Raw genomic sequence first — 20,893 nt, forward strand, 5'->3', positions numbered from 1 at the left:
CTCCTTTCCTCCCTCCCTCCCTCCCTCTCCTTTCCCTCCCTCCCTCCCTCTCCTTTCCCTCCCTCCCTCCCTCTCCTTTCCCTCCCTCCCTCCCTCTCCTTTCCCTCCCCCTTTCCCTCCCTCCCTCCCTCTCCTTTCCCTCCCTCCCTCCCTCTCCTTTCCCTCCCTCCCTCCCTCTCCTTTCCCTCCCTCCCTCCCTCTCCTTTCCCTCCCTCTCCTTTCCCTCCCTCCCTCCCTCTCCTTTCCCTCCCTCCCTCCCTCTCCTTTCCCTCCCTCCCTCCCTCTCCTTTCCCTCCCTCCCTCCCTCTCCTTTCCCTCCCTCCCTCCCTCCCTCTCCTTTCCCTCCCTCCCTCCCTCTCCTTTCCCTCCCTCCCTCCCTCCCTCTCCTTTCCCTCCCTCCCTCCCTCCCTCTCCTTTCCCTCCCTCCCTCTCCTTTCCCTCCCTCCCTCTCCTTTCCCTCCCTCCCTCCCTCCCTCCCTCTCCTTTCTCCCTCCCTCCCTCCCTCTCCTTTCCCTCCCTCCCTCCCTCCCTCTCCTTTCCCTCCCTCCCTCCCTCCCTCTCCTTTCCCTCCCTCCTCCCTCCCTCCCTCTCCTTTCCCTCCCTCCCTCCCTCTCCTTTCCCTCCCTCCCTCCCTCCCTCTCCTTTCCCTCCCTCCCTCCCTCCCTCTCCTTTCCCTCCCTCCCTCCCTCCCTCTCCTTTCCCTCCCTCCCTCCCTCCCTCTCCTTTCCCTCTCCCTCCCTCCCTCCCTCTCCTTTCCCTCCCTCCCTCCCTCTCCTTTCCCTCCCTCTCCCCTCCCCCCCCCTCGCTGTCAGAAACACATAGACACTGACTAAGACAGAGAGAGAGACACACACTGACAGACAGAGACACACTGGGGGGGCCCCGTCCCAGCACGCTGCAGTCGGTGAGAAGAAACTAAATTTTTTATTTATTGATTTTTAAAAAAATATATATTTTTAGTAATTTTTTTTGATTGATTTATTGGTTGATTTATTGATTTATTTATCATTTATTATTGATGGCTCTTTATTTGTAAAAGTGATGTGTTTCCCTTTCTCTTCCCCCCCGCCCCCCAGCCTAATCTCTTCCCTACGCCTGATTTTCTAAGTGTAGGCAAGGTTTTTCTGAGCGTACAAAAATCTACACTTACTCCATTCTAAGTTAGTTTGGAGTAAGTTTTCACTGCCTAAACTTTCAAAACAGGCGTAAGTGGCCGGACACGCCCCCTTTTGGAAAAAAAAATCTGTTCCAAAATGAAACTGTTCTAACTGACTAGAACTGGAGCAAACTAAATGCCGAGAATTGCAATTTCTAAGATACTCCATTCGAAACCAGTTGCTCCAAAAAAATAGGAACAACTCAGGCCGAAACTTGACTCCTATATTTCAAGATTCTATTAAGTGTGGATGTATGCAGGAGGATTGGGAAGTACTTATTTTTTCAAAGGGAGACACAGCTAATCCAGATAATTATAGGTCAATTAGCTTACATTTTAGAGTCTGTAATTAAAGAGGAAATTATCACATATCGAGATAAAGAGAAAAATAGAAGTAGCCAACGCAGATTTCAAAAGGGATGATCATTCTTTACAAACCTCAGAATTATTTGAGGAGTTGGTAGAGACATGGTAGATGGGGGAAATGCAGTGGATGTAGTGTACATGGACTTTAGGATAAGCCTTTGAAAAAATACTACTCGAGAGATTACTAGAGAAGATCAAAGGATATGGAATTAGTGGAAGGATTGCCGACTCTATTTAAAAATTGGTTCGAAGATAGAAAGCGGAGAGCAAGAGTTAAAGGCAGTTTTTCAGAATGGTTGGATGTGGGTCATGATGTCTCTCAGGGTTCAGTACTCAGGGGTGATGTCAAAATTTGCAGACGATTCCAAAATAGGAAATATAGTTAATTCTTAACGCAATTGCAAAGAGATATTCATAAGATAGGGAATGGGCGCAAGTGGCAGATGGAATTTATTGTCAATTATGTGATGTGATGTATTTTAGTTTAAAAAAAAATACAGTACAATGTAAAAGCAGAATGGAAGTCAGCTCAGTGCTGTGGAAGAGCAGAGGGAATAGTGGGTACAGATTCAGAGAACATTAAAGGCAGCATCTCCGGTTGATAAGGCTGTTTTTAAAAAAACAAATGGAATCCTAGGGTTTGTCACAATAGGTATAGTATATAAAAGGCAAGAGGTAATGATGAACATATTTAAAACTTCAATTTAGAGTACTGTGTGCAGCACTGTGCTTCACACTATAGGAAGGATATTGAAGCTTTATAAAGTGTACAGCCTAGAATGAGGAAACAAATACAAAAATAGACTTGAAAAAATGAATCTTTTTCAATAGAACAATGCAGATTATGGGGCAATAAGATAGACATGTTTAAAATTCTGAAAGGATGGGAGAGGGTAGATAAAAGCAGACTGTCAGCAGTAGTTAAGGAGTCAAGAACGAGGCCATAAGTACAAGATTAAACATAAGACATTTATTAAAATAATCCCACAGCCACTGAAGCTAGTTAGCATTACCACAAAGAAATCAATTGAGGGCAAATTGCCTCTATTTTTAACACAGGCATTTTGTTCTGCATCTGCGCTCCAATTCTCTCTCTGACAGCTATGTCTTTCTTCCACCCCCACCCCCTTCCCTTTTTCTCAATGAAATTCTTTTAAAGCAAATGCCAGATGTGAATTCCACCTGGAGCGATGAGGGCCCTCGTCAGCTCAGCTCCATTGACATCGCCGTGGCTGTTGCTACGGAACGTGGCCTCATTACACCAATCGTGCGAGACGCTGCCACCAAGGGAGTGGAGGAAATTTCTACCACGGTCAAGGTAGGACAAGAGGGTCTCACTGGTGGGAGTGAATGAACAAGTGACTGATATCCGCAACATATTTAACCCTTCCATTGCCACACATCTTACCATGTTGGTCTAAACAGCCTGCCTTCTCGATAGCATTCACACATTATCTTAATATTTTTGTTCAAATGATCATGATTTGAACAACAACTTGTATTTATATAACACCTTTAAAACGTCCCAAGGTGCATCACAGGAGTGTTCTAAAACAAAATTTGACACCGAGCCACATGAGTTATTGGAGCAAATGACCAACTGCTTGGCTAAAGAGGTAGGTTTAAAACAGCATCTTAAAGGAGGAAAGAGAGGTAGAGGGGCGAAAACGTTTAGGGAGGGAATTCCAGAGCTTAGAGACTTGGCAGCTGAACGCATGGTCGCCAATGCTGGAGTGATTATAAACAGGGATATGCAAGAGGCCAGAATTAGAGGAGCACAGATATCTAGGAGGATTATAGGGCTGGAGGACACTAGAGATAGGGAGGGGCGAGGAGGGATTTGAAAACCAGGATGAGAATTTTAAAATCGAGGAGTTGCTTAACCGGGAGCACTGGGATGATGGGTGAGCGGGACTTGGTGCGAGTTAGGACACCGGCAGCCGGGTTTTGGATAGCCATAAGTTTTCAGAGGGTAGAATGTGGGATGCCAGCCAGGAGTGCGTTGGAATAATCAAGTCTACAGGTAAGAAAGACATGGATGAGGGTTTCAACAGCGGATGAGCTGAGACTGAGGCGGAGTCGGGCGATGTTACGGAGGTGGAAATAGGGGGTCTCAGTGATGGCGTGGATATACGGCCAGAAGCTCATCTTGGGGTCAGAATGGACACCGAGGTTGCGAACAGTCTGGTTCAGCCTCAGACAGTTGGCAGTAAGAGAGATGGAGTCGGTGGCTGGGGAACGGAGTTTGTGGCAGGGATTTTCCCAATATTTAGTTGTAGTAAATTTCTGCTCATCCAGTACTGGATGTCGAACAAGCAGTCTAACGATTTATGTGGAGGAGTCGAGGGACGGGTCAGTGAGTTTGAGAGAGGTGATGATGGGCGTCATTGGAGTACATGTGGAAACTGATGCAGTGTTTTCCAATGATATCGAGGGGCCGCATGCAGATGAGAAATAGGGCACTAAGGATAGAAACAGAGAAACATAGAAAATAGGTGCAGGAGTAGGCCATTTGGCCCTTCGAGCCTGCACCACCATTCAATAAGATCATGGCTGATCATTCACCTCAGTATCCCTTTCCTGCTTTCTCTCCATACCCCTTGATCCCTTTAGCCGTAAGGGCCATATCTAACTCCCTCTTGAATATATCTAACAAACTGACATCAACAACTCTCTGGTAGAGAATTCCACATGCTCACAATTCTCTGAGTGAAGAAGTTTCTCCTCATCTCCGCCCTAAATGGCTTACCCCTTATCCTTAGACTGTGACCTCTGGTTCTGGACATCCCCACCCAGCCTCACACAACCAGTGCCAGAAGCCCAGATCCTGAGACCCAGCACCACACACCCAGGCGCTCAGCCTCACACACCCAGCCCGAGAAGCCCAGACCCTATCCTCAGCCCCAGGCGCTCAGCCTCATACACCCAGCCCCAGCCCAGATCCTACAGATCCTTGGGGGACACCAGAGGCAATGGTGCGGAGAGCAGGAAGAAAGCCATTGCAGGTGATTCTCAATCATCCAGTGTTTTGTGAATGAAACAGAGAGAATTTTATAAGAATTTTAGTATATTTAAGAAAACAATAAATTAATAAAAATTCAGGACAGCATCCAAATAACATGATTGTTGCTTTCCTCAGAACTTCCCATGAGCAGCACTGACTTTGGGAGGGTAATGGGTGTTTGGTGCCAAAGCTGTTTCATACCTAGCACAAAGGAACATAAGAAATAGGAGCAGAAGTCAAGACTTTGGTCCCTCGAACCTGCTCAGCCATTCAATAAGATCATGGCTGATCTGATCTTGGCCTCAATTCCACTTCCCTGCCTGCTCCCCATAATCCTTGACTTCCTTATCATTCAAAAATCTATCTATCTCTACCTTAAATATATTCAATGACCCAGCCTCCACAGCTCTCTGGGGCAGAGAATTCCAAAGATTCACGACCCTCAGAGAAGAAATTCCTCCTCATTTCTGTTTTAAATGGGCGACCCCTTATTATGAAACTATTCTTGGATGCCAATCATCACAGCCCCAGGACACCGCTGCAGGAGTTCCTCTGAGTCGTGTCCGAGGCCCAGCCATCTTCAACTGCTTCATCAATGACTTTCCCGCCATCATAAGCTCAGAAGTGGGGATGTTTCTGATGATTGCACAGTGTTCAGTTCCATTCGCAACTCCTCAGATAATGAAGCTGTCCATGCTCGCATGCAACAAGTCCTGGACGACATTTAGGCTTGGGCTGATAAGTGGCAAGTAACATTCGCGCCTCACAAGTGCCAAGCAATGAGTATTTCCAAAAAGAGAGAGTCAAACCACCTCCCCTTGACATTCAATAGCATTACCATCACCGAATCCCCCACCATCAACATCCTGGGGGTCACCATTGACCAGAAACTTAACTGGACCAGTCCAGTCACATAAACACTGACTGCAGGAGCAGGTCAGAGGCTGGATGTTCTGCAGTGAGTGTCTCATCTCCTGACTCCCCAAAGCCTTTCCACCATCTACAAGGCACAAGTCAGGAATGTGATAGAATGCTCTCCATTTGCCTGCATGAGTGCAGCTCCAACAACACTCACAGGACAAAGCAGCCCGCTTGACTGGCACCCCATCCACCACCTTAAACATTCACTCCCTCCACTACCGTGGCTGCAGTGTGTACCATCTACACGATGTACTGCAGCAACTCGCCAAGGCTTCTGCTCCTCCCAAACCTGCGACCTCCACTGCCTAGAAGAACAAGGGCAGCAGGCGCATGGGAGCACCATCACCTCTAAGTTCCCCTCCAAATCGCACACCATCCTGACTTGGAAATATATCGCCATTCCTTAATCGTCGCTGGTTCAAAATCCTGAAACTCCCTACTTAACAGCACTGCGAGAGGACACCGCCGCAGGTCGAGAGGATAAAAGAGCACACCACTGCAGCTTCCAGCGCGAGCTGCTTCAAATGTGCAACGGCTTCAAAGTGGGCGACTGGGTGACGTCGTCAAAACCCAGGTCGCCGTTTGGAGCGAGGGTAGGAACATCGGCGGGGCGGAGGAGCGGCGAGAGATCGTGGCGGAGGAGCGGCGAGAGATCGTGGCGGAGGAGCGGCGAGAGATCGTGGCGGAGGAGCGGCGAGAGATCGTGGCGGAGGAGCGGCGAGAGATCGTGGCGGAGGAGCGGCGAGAGATCGTGGCGGAGGAGCGGCGAGAGATCGTGGCGGAGGAGCGGCGAGAGATCGTGGCGAAAGTGCGGTGCCCAGAAGAGCGGAGGTCCCAGGGGCAGCCGACACTGCGATATGTGTGCTCACTAGGTCCATGCAGGTCTCCAGTAGGTCTCCAGTCGTCTTGGTTAATCCTTGCCACTGGATAAAGGCCTAATTCTGTCAAGCCCATATGGTGGCTGATGTGCAATGGTCACGGCGCGTTAAAAAAATCCACACACCGGCATCTTCCACCCCCTCAACTGGAGTTCAGGACTGGAACATCAGGTCCTTCATTGAAAGACCTGTGAACTCATGTGGAAGCAAGTAATCCTCGTTTGAGGGACCGCTTATGATGATGATGATGGTTCTGCACAGAATGTAAAGCTGAACTGAATTCATTTTTGATAAATACCATTGACTAAGAATATATACTAATTTCCTTATAATAAAATCAGAAAACGCTGGAAATACTCAGCAGGTCAGACAGCATCTGTGGAGCGAGGAACAGAGTTAACGTTTCAGGTCGATGACCGTTCGGGCATTTCCAGCATTTTCTGTTTCAATTTCAGACTTCTAGCATCCGCAGCATTGTGCTTTCACATTTCCTTATAGTTCTGTACACAACTTCTCAATAATTTCTTAATAAATATATACCACTCTCTATCATTTCCTATATTACATTAGCGTTTGCGTCTCTGGATATTAAAAGATTGTCTATAACATTTTAAATCTGTAGTAAGTGTAACAATGCTGATTGGTCAATGCTAACCAATCTGATCCTAAAAAAGATGAAAACCTACTTCAGGTTATTTGCTGAAGAAAAATAATGAAATAAAGTTGGGAGCATGTTGCAGACCGAACTGAATTCCCAACTTCAATTACTATTTTTTTTAACATTAACTGGAGGAAAATAAACAGAAAACAAAACCCCGCATACCAACCAGCTCAGAAGAAGCAACTCGCCTCTCAACGTGACCGAAAACAACCGAGAAAGAGGGGCAGGGAATGAGCTTGCCTAGATAAGTGATCTGGAGCCAGATTGGCTGATATATATGGGTTGGATTCTTACCTGCCCTCGTGCTCATGTTCGGTGGGATCAGGCAAGACCCCACACCGTGTGAATCTGTCATGTCAACTAATGTGCACACTTGAATAAAATGAAAAGGGGAAATTTGCTAAAAACTTTGAAATAGAAAACTTAAGAATATATTTATGGAAACATTTGGGCCATCAACATAACCCTTTCCGAAGAGGCACGGATTGTGCTTATATTCCCATGAATATTCCTCGGCTTGCTGAGGAGAGGTGAATAACCACAGATAGAAGAAGAGAAAACTCTGAACATAAGAACATAAGAATTAGGAACAGGAGTAGGCCATCTAGCACCTCGAGCCTGCTCCGCCATTCAACAAGATCATGGCTGATCTGGCCGTGGACTCAGCTCCACTTACCCGTCCGCTCCCCATAACCCTAAATTCCCTTATTGGTAAAAAATCTATCGATCTGTGATTTGAATATATTCAATGAGCTAGCCTCAACTGCTTCCGAGGGTAGAGAATTCCACAGATTCACAATCCTCTGGGAGAAGAAATTCCTTCTCAACTCGGTTTTAAATTGGCTCCCCCGTATTTTGAGGCTGTGCCCCCTAGTTCTAGTCTCCCCGACCAGTGGAAACAACCTCTCTGCCTCTATCTTGTCTATCCCTTTCATTATTTTAAATGTTTCTATAAGATCACCCCTCATCCTTCTGAACTCCAACGAGTAAAGACCCAGTCTACTCAATCTATCATCATAAGGTAACCCCCTCATCTCCGGAATCAGCCTAGTGAATCGTCTCTGTACCCCCTCCAAAGCTAGTATATCTTTCCTTAAGTAAGGTGACCAAAACTGCACGCAGTACTCCAGGTGCGGCCTCACCAATACCCTGTACAGTTGCAGCAGGACCTCCCTGCTTTTGTACTCCATCCCTCTCGCAATGAAGGCCAACATTCCATTCGCCTTCCTGATTACCTGCTGCACCTGCAAACTAACTTTTTGGATCTAAAGAGTTTCATGCACAAGGACCCCCAGGTCCCTCTGCACCGCAGCATGTTGTAATTTCTCCCCATTCAAATAATATTCCCTTTTACTGTTTTTTTTTCCAAGGTGGATGACCTCACATTTTCCGACATTGTATTCCATCTGCCAAACCTTAGCCCATTCGCTTAACTTATCTAAATCTCTTTGCAGCCTCTCTGTGTCCTCTACACAACCCGCTTTCCCACTAATCTTTGTCATCTGCAAATTTTGTTACACTACACTCTGTTCCCTCTTCCAGGTCACCTATGTATATTGTAAACAGTTGTGGTCCCAGCACCGATCCCTGAGGCACACCGCTAACCACCGATTTCCAACCCGAAAAGGGCCCATTTATCCCGACTCTCTGCTTTCTGTTGGCCAGCCAATTCTCTATCCATGCTAATACATTTCCTCTGACTCCACGTACCTTTATCTTCTGCAGTAACCTTTTGTGTGGCACCTTATCGAATGCCTTTTTGAAATCTAAATACACCACATCCATCTATCCACCTCTATCCACCATGCTCGTATATCCTCAAAGAATTCCAGTAAATTAGTTAAACATGATTTCCCCTTCATGAATCCATGTTGCGTCTGCTTGATTGCACTATTCCTATCTAGATGTCCCGCTATTTCTTCCTTAATGATAGTTTCAAACATTTTCCCCTCTACAGATGTTAAACTAACCGGCCTATAGTTACCTGCCTTTTGTCTGCCCCTTTTCTAAACAGAGGCGTTACATTAGCTGCTTTCCAATCCGCTGATACCTCCCCAGAGTCCAGAGAATTTTGGTAGATTATAACGAATGCATCTGCTATAACTTCTGCCATCTCTTTTAATACCCTGGGATGCATTTCATCAGGACCAGGGGACTTGTCGACCTTGAGTCCCATTAGCCTGTCCAGCACTACCTCCCTAGTGATAGTGATTGTCTCAAGGTCCTCCCTTCCCACATTCCCGTGACCAACAATTTTTGGCATGGTTTCTGTGTCTTCCACTGTGAAGACCGAAGCAAAATAATTGTTTAAGGTCTCAGCCATTTCCGCATTTCCCATTATTAAATCCCCTTCTCATCTTCTAAGGGACCAACATTTACTTTAGTCACTCTCTTCCGTTTTGTATATCGGTAAAAGCTTTTACTATCTGTTTTTATGTTTTGTGCAAGTTTACTTTCGTAATCTATCTTTCCTTTCTTTATTGCTTTCTTAGTCATTCTTTGCTGTCGTTTAAAATTTTCCCAATCTTCTAGTTTCCCACTAACCTTGGCCACCTTATACGCATTGGTTTTTAATTTGATACTCTCTTTTATTTCCTTGGTTATCCACGGCTGGTTATCCCTTCTCTTACCGCCCTTCTTTTTCACTGGAATATATTTTTGTTGAGCACTATGAAAGAGCTCCTTAAAAGTCCTCCACTGTTCCTCAATTGTGCCACCGCTTAGTCTGTGTTCCCAGTCTACTTTAGCCAATTCTGCCCTCATCCCACTGTAGTCCCCTTTGTTTAAGCATAGTACGCTCGTTTGTGACACTACTTCATCACCCACGGTCAGTTAAAACTCCCTGACAACCAGCTGGGTGGGGCTGCACTTGCTTTGTTCCATTCTTATCTATCCAGTTGTAGCTGGAGAATCGCTGGCAGTGGCTTCTCTTCCCGCTCCCGCACCATTACCTCTACTGTCCCCCAAGGATCTGTCCTTGGCCCTCTCCTATTTCTCATCTACATGCTCCACTTCGCGACATCATCCAAAAACACAGCGTCAGTTTCCACATGTTCGCTGATGACACCCAGCTCATCACCACTTCTCTTAACCCCTCCACTGTCTCTAAATTGTCAGACTGCTTGTCCAGCATCCAGTCCTGGATGAGCAAAAATTTCCTCCAACTAAATATTGGGCAGACCGAAGCCATTGTCTTCGGTCCCCGCCACAAACTCCATTCCCTTGTCACCGACTCCAACCCTCTCCCTGACAACAGTCTGAGGCTGAACCAGACTCTTTGCAACCTTGGTGTCGTGTTTGACCCCAAGGTGATCTTCCGACTATCACTAAGACTGCCTATTTCCATATCCGTAACATCACCTGGCTCTGCCCCTGCCTCAGATCATCTGCTGCTGAAACCCCAATCCATGCCTTTGTTATCTCTAGACTTGACGATTCCAATGCACTCCTGGCCAGCCTCCCAATTCTACCCTCTGTTAACTTGAGGTCATCCAAAGCTCTGCTGCTCGTCTCCTAACTCTCACAAAGTCCTGCTCACCAATCACCCTTGCGCTCGCTGACCTACATTGAATCCTGGTTAAGCAACACCTCGATTTAAAAATTCTCAGTTTTGTTTTCAAATCCTTCCATGGCCTCGCCCCTCTCTATCTCTGTACCCTCCTCACAAACCTTCTGAGAGCTCTGCGCTCCTCTAATTCTGGCCTCTTGCACATCCCCAGTTTGGCAGCCATTCCTTCAGTTACCGAGGCCCTAAGCTCTGGAAATCCCTCCTTAAATCTCTCTGCCTTTCTACCTCTCTCCCTCCTCCTCTAAGGCACTCCTTAAAACCGACCTCTCACCAAACATTATGGTCATCTACCCTAATATCTCCTTATGTGGCTCGGTGTCAAATTTTGTTTGATAATGCTCCTGTGAGAAGCGCCTTGGGACCTTTCACTGCGTTATAGGTGCTATATAAATGCAAGTTTTTGTTGTTGACATTGACCGTATTAGTAGCATTGAGCAGTTTCATGATGCAGATACCAAGGGACCTTGAATCATAAAGTTCCTATAATGCTTCATTATCTGTTCCATGGAATATTTATCCCTATTAAAATTCAATTTCTTTCATAACCAGATACTTGCCCATTTCCTTGTGTGGTTGAACAGGTTAAACACTGCAGCAGGCAAAACTTGTCAGTTAACCAGTATTTCACGTGACTAAAATTCTGTGAACTAGTACAAAATCATAGTCATGCAGAAGCTTGCCATCAATATCATTTAAATCACCATGCAATTAGAAAAAGAAAGGGAAAATCGACGGTTGTGAACTTTGAACAGGAGCACCTGCCTGCATATCAATACCAGGTGATACTGCTCGAGATAACCAGATTGTGATTAATGCTCCCCATTTATTTGCACAGCTGAACATTGTAGTACATGTTTTCCTTTGCTTAAAGCATTTGCATGTATTTTTTTTCCATTTACCTCCCCTCTTGTCTGCCTCATTCAAAGATAACAGTTTTATGTGAATGTAAGAAATCCCTATCCGTGTTGTCATTAGGATTCCAGTGAAGTGTAAAGGTGGCTGTGGGTGTGATTTTTGTGCAGCCGCCATGGAGGTGATTTTTACATTGAGATTTCAGTGAATCAGGTGCATGAAATGTTGGTGCTGTGTCCATTTCAACTGAAAGCACCCGACAACACCATCATCAATTTAGCATCTTCTGACTTCAACGTACCTTAGGAAAACATTTGGAATGCTATAAAACTGGGCTGAAGCTTTGGTGCTCAAAAGTCTCACTTGATAGTGGTGGCAGAATTGAGTTGATAAATTAAAAGTAACACGAGAATTTTCTTGGCTCAAGTGATTTTCTTTCTTGTTTCATAATTGGTGCTAATATGTCAAATCTGGTAGTTGGAGACCCTCTTCGCGTACCTCTTGTACAGGTGTGGTATTGGACAAAGGCTTCACCACCTGAAACTAATTCTTCATACACATTGGGGGTGGGGGTCCATCATATGGTGCTGGGTTAAACTTGGATATAACCAGGGGTACGGTTGGAAGTACACGAGTATATACACGAGTATATACACGAGAGAAGTACACCCACTCTTATTTTCAGGGGAGAAATGTATGGTCACTTTTCAGCCACTTAATATAGCGGCATATGCTTCTCAGGATTGGCGACTCTAAAATTAGGAGGCACAAAAGTAGGAGGAGTTATCCTTCTTGGCACTCGGGTACCTCCGTCCCCTGAGCTCCCAACCAGGGCCTCTTCCGGCCCCCGAGCTCCCGTCCAGGGCCTCCTCCGGCCCCATAACTCCCGTCCAGCCCCCCTCCCGGCCCCTGAGCTCCCGTCCAGGGCCCCTCCCGGCCCCTGAGCTCCCGTCCAGGGCCCCTCCCGGCCCCTGAGCTCCCGTCCAGGGCCCCTCCCGGCCCCCGAGCTCCCGTCCAGATCTGTTCCGGCCCCATAGCTTCCATCCAGGGCCTCCTCCCGGCCCCCGAGCTCCCGTCCAGGGCCTCACCTGGCTCCTGAGCTCCCGTCCAGGGCCTCTTCCGGCCCCCGAGCTCCCGTCCAGATCTCTTCCGGCCCCATAGCTTCCATCCAGGGCCTCCTCCCAGCCCCCGAGCTCCCGTCCAGGGCCTCACCTGGCTCCTGAGCTCCCGCTGTGCCCTCTCCCGGCCCCTGAGCTCCCGTCCAGGGCCCCTCCCGGCCCCTGAGCTCCCGTCCAGGGCCCCTCCCGGCCCCTGAGCTCCCGTCCAGGGCCCCTCCCGGCCCCTGAGCTCCCGTCCAGGCCCCCTCCCGGCCCCTGAGCTCCCGTCCAGGCCCCCTCCCGGCCCCTGAGCTCCCGTCCAGGCCCCCTCCCGGCCCCTGAGCTCTCGTCCAGGCCCCCTCCCGGCCCCTGAGCTCCCGTCCAGGCCCCCTCCCGGCCCCTGAGCTCCCGTCCAGGGCCCCTCCCGGCCCCTGAGCTCCCGTCCAGGCCCCCTCCCGGCCCCTGAGCTCCCGTCCAGGCCCCCTCCCGGCCCCTGAGCTCCCGTCCAGGCCCCCTCCCGGCCCCTGAGCTCCCGTCCAGGCCCCCTCCCGGCCCCTGAGCTCCCGTCCAGGCCCCCTCCCGGCCCCTGAGCTCCCGTCCAGGACCCCTCCCGGCCCCTGAGCTCCCGTCCAGGCCCCCTCCCGGCCCCATAGCTCCCGTCCAGGCCCCCTCCCGGCCCCTGAGCTCCCGGCCCCTGAGCTCCCGTCCAGGCCCCCTGAGCTCCCGGCCCCATAACTCCCGCTGGGCCCCCTCAAGCCCCATAGCTCCTGTTCAGGTCCCCTCCCAGCCCCTGAGCTCCCATCCAGGGTCCCCTCCCGGCCCCTGAGCTCCCGCCCAGGGCCCCCTCCCAGCCCCTGAGCTCCCGCCCAGGGCCCCCTCCCAGCCCCTGAGCTGTCCAGGGCCTCCTCCGGCCCCATAACTCCCGTCCAGCCCCCCTCCCGGCCCCTGAGCTCCCGTCCAGGGCCCCCTCCCAGCCCCTGAGCTCCCGCCCAGGGCCCCCTCCCGGCCCCTGAGCTGTCCAGGGCCTCCTCCGGCCCCATAACTCCCGTCCAGCCCCCCTCCCGGCCCCTGAGCTCCCGTCCAGGCCCCCTCCCGGCCCCTGAGCTCCCGTCCAGGCCCCCTCCCGGCCCCTGAGCTCCCGTCCAGGCCCCCTCCCGGCCCCTGAGCTCCCGTCCAGGCCCCCTCCTGGCCCCTGAGCTCCCGGCCCCTGAGCTCCCGTCCAGGCCCCCTCCCGGCCCCTGAGCTCCCGTCCAGGGCCCCTCCCGGCCCCTGAGCTCCCGGCCCCATAACTCCCGCTGGGCCCCCTCAAGCCCCATAGCTCCTGTTCAGGTCCCCTCCCAGCCCCTGAGCTCCCATCCAGGGTCCCCTCCCGGCCCCTGAGCTCCCGCCCAGGGCCCCCTCCCAGCCCCTGAGCTCCCGCCCAGGGCCCCCTCCCGGCCCCTGAGCTCCTGTCCAGGGCCTCCTCCGGCCCCATAACTCCCGACCAGCCCCCCTCCCGGCCCCTGAGCTCCCGTCCAGGGCCTCCTCCGGCCCCATAACTCCCGTCCAGGCCCCCTTCCGGCCCTTGAGCTCCCGTCCAGGGCCTCCTCCCAACCTTGAGCTCCCGTCCAGGGCCCTCTCCTGGTCCCCCAAGTTCCCGCTGGGCACCCTCCCGCCCCCCCCCCGGTCCCTGAGCTCCCGCCAGGCCCTCTCCCAGGTCCCAAGCTGCTATCCATCATGGCAACGTGGGCAGACAGATTATGAAGAGGACTTTAAAGCCTCGTGACAGATGTTGTAAAAGACTACAGGTTTTATTGCTTGTGTGAACTGATTTGCAGGTGAAGAAAATAAACAGTGAAAGAAAAGAACTAGGTGAATGAATATGTTCAACTATCTAATTTGTTTTGCAAAGTAAATAAGGGTGTTGTTCACTGACTCAGTCTAAAACCGAAACGTGTTTATTGTAGCAATGAAAATTTAGAATCACGTCAGGAAATTCATGTAAATTTTGCTAACAGCTCTCACAATCTACTTCAGCCACAATTATAGTTTTCTGCTTCGTGGATTATTTTGTATGATAACTGTAATACATTCAACTGCAAAGTGTTCTAAACATGTCAAAGATGAGGAGGACTGCACAAAAAGCCAGAGTTGGTGAAATGGAGATTGAGGGTGGGGTGTTTGTAGGGCTGGAAGAGGTAACAGAGATAGGGAGGGGCAAGACCATGAAAGGATTTAAAAACAAGGGTGAGAATTTTAAATTGGGGAATGGATGTGGAACTGGGAGCCAGTGTAGGTCAGCAAGGACAGGGTGACTAGTGAGTGAGACTTGGTGTGGAGCAGAGCTTTGCATGAGCTGAAATTTAGAGAGGCTGGAGTATGACACACTGTTCAGGAGAGGATAGAAATAGACAAGTCTGGAGGTGACTACGGTATACATGAGAGTTTTAACAAAAGGGCTAAGGTAGGGGCGGAGACGGGAGGTGTCACGGTGGTGGAAGTAAATGGTCATTGTGAGGAAGAGGATATGGTTGGAAACTTAGCCTGGGATTGAATAGGATGCCTCATTCGATGCAATACGGCTCTTCTTTAAAAGCTGTTTGTTTGCTTCATCTTCTCTTTCCCCTTGTTTCTCTACTTCATTTCTTAGCTGGCTTCCCTTCCTCTTTCCTTCCACCCCACCTCACCCTACCCTTGGATAGGCAGAGGTAGGCGATGTTATGAAGGTGGAAGAAGGCGGTCTTTGTGATCTCATGACTTAATAATATAGATATTTACAGATCTTTATATCTCCTTGGATTCCCTGTGGTTTTACACGAGATCGCTACGCTCTTTCAATTCTGACCTCTTGTGCATCCCTGATTTTAATTGATCTACCATTGTCAGCCATGCTTTCGGCTGCCTGTTCCCACTCTAAACCTCTGCCTCGCTATCTCCTCCTTTAAAACACTCCTTACAACCGACCTCTTTGACCAAGCTTTTGGTCACATGTCCTGATATCTCTCTACGTGGCTCGGTGTCAAAAAATGTCAGGGATATGGGGAACGAGCGGGGGAGTAGGACTAACTGGATTGATCTTCAAAAGAGCCGGCGTAGACTCAATGGGACGCATCACATCTTTCTGTGTTTTACTATTCTATAATTCTATAATGCTCCTGTGAAGTGCATTGGGACATTTTACTACATTAAAGGCACTATATAAATGTAAGTTGTTGTTGTTCCTGAGTGATCTGGAACACAGTATATATTACCCACACACAACTGATGTGCCCTAGGCACATCTCCACAAGCTGGGCTAATAACAATAATTCTACAGTACAGACAGAGCCCAGGGGAAGTACTGCTTCTACATCAGTGCCAGTCACCACATGCAGGCTTGTCTTTTCAAATGGAACAGAGAATTTAAATGAGCGTTTTTGAACTCTTTTTAAATCTAAGAGAATTATTTGAAGATTGAAACTGATTTGCACCCTTCTGAAGTAGTGTACATGAATAAGTCGCAGGTATGAGCAGCTGGCTGGCTAGCGATTCTTTAAACTGAAATTTGTATTGTTTGCACATTGTGGGATTTTTGTTTCTTGAGCTGCTCCCAGTATGGGAGGTTGAACAGGGATGGATCCCAACACTGCTCCCAGGAGTTTGTTGCAAACTGGCACTAGCAGCTGCTGTGATCAAAGTTTAGCATTTCCGTGTGTGTCCCAGGTGATGAAACTGTTCCTTGCGGGGCAGTTTCTTCGACCATCAAGTTGTCCGAGCAGGTCACCTGAAATTGGTATTGAAAGAGGCCCCAATAAGTCGCCTGAAAGGCACAGCATCTCGATTGAAGTGTGGCAGAGCTCCCAAACAGTGTGTGACTGAGCTTGGCTGTGCAATCCAAGGACGCCAGGCCTTTATAGGCAACTACATGCATACCAAGCAGTACTGTCTGCTGGGAAACCTCAGAGAATCAAGAGCACATACCAGAGGTGGTGGTCTGCTTTTCATCCTGGAAACAGCATTACTTCTGGATATGAAATACCATGGGTTCTATTATGTGTCTTTGCCAATTCCCTCCTATTTCATCTCCTTTTTTCCCCCCACCCCCTGCACCACCACCACACAGACTTATGCGTCCTCATTTGGTTACTGAGTCACTTCTCCATAACCGCGGCATCAGTGTTCTTTGGGTGTTGACCCATCATGAGCAGCTTGAATTAAAAAGGCACTGTTTCCGAATTGTTTTTACTTGTTTCTGTGTTTCCTCCCCCCCCCAACACCCCTCCTTCACCCAAGGCACCCCACCTAATGAAATCCGAAATCGGCCATAACTGGCTGACAGACGGGCAGCTTAGCTAACGCTGGGACGTGATGCAGCCCCACAGTGCATTCATGACTATTTTTCAGGCCCACCCTGAAAATTTCTTGTTTTCAATGTGTTCCTTGAATTTTGTTTTGAGCAGTCGGATCTTCCCAGAACAAAAGGGAAAGGCGGGAGATGAGTGAGATGGGGTCTCATAGGTGTTTTTTAGGGACAATATTACAGTACTAAATATCTCTCGTTCGATTTTTTTTTTTCCCCACCTTCCCCCTTTTCCGGGTCAGGCAGGGGTCAGACTCCGATCAACTGTAACTCTGTGCGATGTGTCCATTGAGACGTGACAAATATCTATTTTGGGAGGTTAGTTGAATGCCTTGACCCCAAGTCCTAAAGAGCAGAAAGTAGCAGATGATACTGAACATCACTCCCCACCTCCAAGGCACTACCAAGGATAAGCCAGCAGGATGTTTAAGTGAACGAGAGTGGTTTCAGTGTTCCAGCAGATGGGGTGGGCACAGTACAGACAGGAGCTGAAGCAGATTGCGGAGACAAAACTCTGGCAGACTGAAGTATTGGAAAAGTGCACACTGAGTTTTCTGTTGCCTTTTCATCAGGGGATTGTGCAGTTCCAGTTTGTTAAGCACACACTTGATTTCTGTCACTGTTCACAGACGCATAGCAACGGTTCTGTGAGTAGCACAGGTTTAATGGTCAAGTCCAGTGGATGCTGAGAATGGTTCACTTGTTAACCCCCTCTTCCCAACAAAAGTAATTCGCATGAAAATCTGTGCAAAAGCTCGGGAGCAAGGGTAGGAGACAGAATTATGGGAGAGGGTGATGCAACCCCAGCTTTAGCAGCCACACAGGAGAGGGGCGTGACTGTGTAAGACCTCAGCAAACCTCCAGTGTCAAATGAAGCATTCCGACCTACAGGATGTAGGGAAGCTGCTGCCCCCTGTTACCTACAGCAGTAATTGGTGTAGAGCACATCCCTTCCTTTCATTAGAAGTATGATTTTGCCTCGCAAGTGTGAAGCAATTCTCATGTTGCACCCTGTTGTGAATCTTTCACTAGTGTTACTCTGTGCATGCATCACATTATCCGCTTGAAGCTGTCTAGCAGTGTAATTATATTACTTTGAAATGTCATTAGCATTGTTTCTGTTTTAAATTGACAATATATTTAATTACACTAAATAAGGATGCAGAGTGACTGACGCTGAAACTCAGCCTTGATGTCAAGTGGAGGAAAGAATGGGACCATCCTCTTAATTACACGCACACACACGCACACATACATACCGCATCTAATGTATGCACATACACAATGGGTGTGCATGCGCACAGACCTTTTTAGAAAGGGAGGTAAGGTCTTCTGTGGAGCTGCCCATCTATAAATGTGATGGGGAGTGAACGCACAGAACCACCTGCGTGGGTTTGTAAGGTTTAGGGTCTCAGTGGAAGTGCAATTGCAAAAAGGTATTCTGGAGCACGAACTGAAAGTGTAAGTCACCTTGATGATTCACCGATTCCTAACGTCTGGCTATTCTATCCATACAAAAGAATAGGAATGCAACCAAAATCAACTTGTTTTAACTTAACATTTCTTGTGGTTTTGTGCTCATCAAGGTGAAAGATGTGCAGTCAGAATCAAGTCAGTTTAGCACAGCTTGAGTCGAGAACTCGTTCCGAATTTTCTTCGGGTTTTGGATGTGCTGGAGCCATTAGAACATAAGAACATAAGAATTAGGAACAGGGGTAGGCCATCTAGCCCCTCGAGCCTGCTCTGCCATTCAACAAGATCATGGCTGATCTGGCCGTGACTCAGCTCCACTTACCCGCCCGCTCCCCGTAACCCTTAATTCCCTTATTGGTTAAAAATCTATCTATCTGTGACTTGAATACATTCAATGAGCTAGCCTCAACTGCTTCCTTGAGCAGAGAATTCCACAGATTCACAACCCTCGGAGAAGAAATTCCTTCTCAACTCGGTTTTAAATTGGCTCCCCCGTATTTTGAGGCTGTGCCCCTAGTTCTAGTCTCCCCAACCAGTGGAAACAACCTCTCTGCCTCTATCTTGTCTATCCCTTTCATTATTTTAAATGTTTCTATAAGATCACCCCTCATCCTTCTGAACTCCAATGAGTAAAGACCCAGTCTACTCAATCTATCATCATAAGGTAACCCCCTCATTTCCGGAATCAGCCGAGTGAATCCTCTCTGTACCCCCTCCAAAGCTAGTATATCCTTCCTTAAGTAAGGTGACCAAAACTGCACGCAGTACTCCAGGTGCGGCCTCACCAATACCCTATACAGTTGCAGGAGGACCTCCCTGCTTTTGTACTCCATCCATCTCGCAATGAAGGCCAACATTCCATTCGCCTTCCTGATTACCTGCTGCACCTGCAAACTAACTTTGCCTGCCTCTCTTCCGCTCTTACATCCGGTCCAGAGTGTCCTTGGAGATGGAGCACGCGGTGTCCACCGGTACGCTCGCGGCCTTCCGCGAGAGGTGGGCACCGGAGGGACTGGAGTGCATCATCACGCCCGGCAACCAAATTTTAATTTGATTTTACGTTTTAAAGTTTAATTTGTTTTAATTGCCGGTGCTTTTAGTGTCCCCTTCCCTTTTATAGGGGGCACTGGAAAAATGTGATTTTAGCGCCCAAAAAAAACCCCCCAAAAAAATGAAAAACACAAAAAAAAAAGGAAAAAAGGGCCTTGTAAATGTCTGGTGTGTCACCCAGGTCGGGTGGCACGGTTTAATGTTTTATGTTTTTGCAGGTGAACTCCAAAAAGAGTTTCATGCACAAGGACCCCCAGGTCCCTCTGCACCGCAGCATGTTGTAATTTCTCCCCATTCAAATAATATTCCCGTTTACTGTTTTTTTTTTCCCAAGGCGGATGACCTCACACTTTCCGACATTGTATTCCATCTGCCAAACCTTAGCCCATTCGCTTAACCTATCTAAATCTATTTGCAGCCTCTCTGTGTCCTCTACACAACCCGCTTTCCCACTAATCTTTGTGCCATCTGCAAATTTTGTTACACTACACTCTGTCCCCTCTTCCAGGTCATCTATGTATATTGTAAACAGTTGTGGTCCCAGCACCGATCCCTGTGGCACACCACTAACCACCGATTTCCAACCCGAAAAGGACCCATTTATCCCGACTCTCTGCTTTCTGTTAGCCAGCCAATTCTCTATCCATGCTAATACATTTCCTCTGACTCCGCGAACCTTTATCTTCTGCAGTAACCTTTTGTGTGGCACCTTATTGAATGCCTTTTGGAAACCTAAATACACCACATCCACCGGTACACCTCTATCCACCATGCTCGTTATATCCTCAAAGACGCTTGTTGTATCCTCAAAGATAGCAGGGAGGCGGCGGATGGGAATTGGAATGGGACCCGGGGTAGGATGCCAGCTCTCTGCCTCGTTTTGGATGGTGCCTGGGTTTACGGAAGGAGTGAAGCAGGCGTTATTGCAGCCACCTCCTTTGCTGGTGATGTTGGGAAAAGAGAATAGGATTGGGATAGTGCCATCTGCGAATTCCTACCTGACACGCTGTATTTCCAGTATTTTCTGTTTTTGTTCCAGCATATCGTGCCCCTGCTTGAAAACAAGTGTCGTATTTGCAAGAATGGGAATTACCCAATTCTTTATGACAGCTGTTCACAAAGCAATTAGCTGCTGTAATGAAAGTGGCCTTCTTAGAAATGGGCCAATTCTTTGAATTGCACAAGTTCTTTGGCCAGACTTACCCTGGTGGCTGGCATACACCTTGAATTCCTATCTTCTCCCCCGCCCTCCCTGCCACCTCCCACCACTCCAATCTAGTTGTTGCCACAGCAGCACTGAAAGCAGTACAACTGTCGGTCACTTCATGTAAATATCCTGCTCTCTGGAACTCCAATGGAGATGGAAATCTCACTCTGCAGTGGTATTGACAGACTTGCAGGCCCTGAGGAAATTTGGAGTCTTAGGGGCCGAAATTGCATAGCACCCCGGTTGCGGGGGTGGGGGGGGCGGTAAACATTTCCGAGGCTGGACATTCCCGGACAGAAGTCCCGCCCCGGAAGCGAAATTGGGGTTACCACCCACAACAGG

The 20,893-nt window shown here is 48.7% G+C and overlaps 1 protein-coding gene across 2 annotated transcripts in view; it reads left to right on the forward strand.

The window, feature by feature from the left end:
* Positions 1–20,893, forward strand: part of pdhx (pyruvate dehydrogenase complex component X) — a 513,740-nt gene that overhangs the window by 245,588 nt on the left and 247,259 nt on the right. For both annotated transcript variants that reach the window (XM_070899330.1, XM_070899329.1), the window contains exon 9: positions 2,682–2,840. In XM_070899330.1, coding sequence (XP_070755431.1) covers positions 2,682–2,840 — 159 coding nt within the window. The remainder of the gene's footprint in view (positions 1–2,681; positions 2,841–20,893) is intronic.

This window comes from Pristiophorus japonicus, chromosome 14 (assembly GCF_044704955.1).
Source record: "Pristiophorus japonicus isolate sPriJap1 chromosome 14, sPriJap1.hap1, whole genome shotgun sequence".
Classification (NCBI taxonomy): domain Eukaryota; kingdom Metazoa; phylum Chordata; class Chondrichthyes; family Pristiophoridae; genus Pristiophorus; species Pristiophorus japonicus.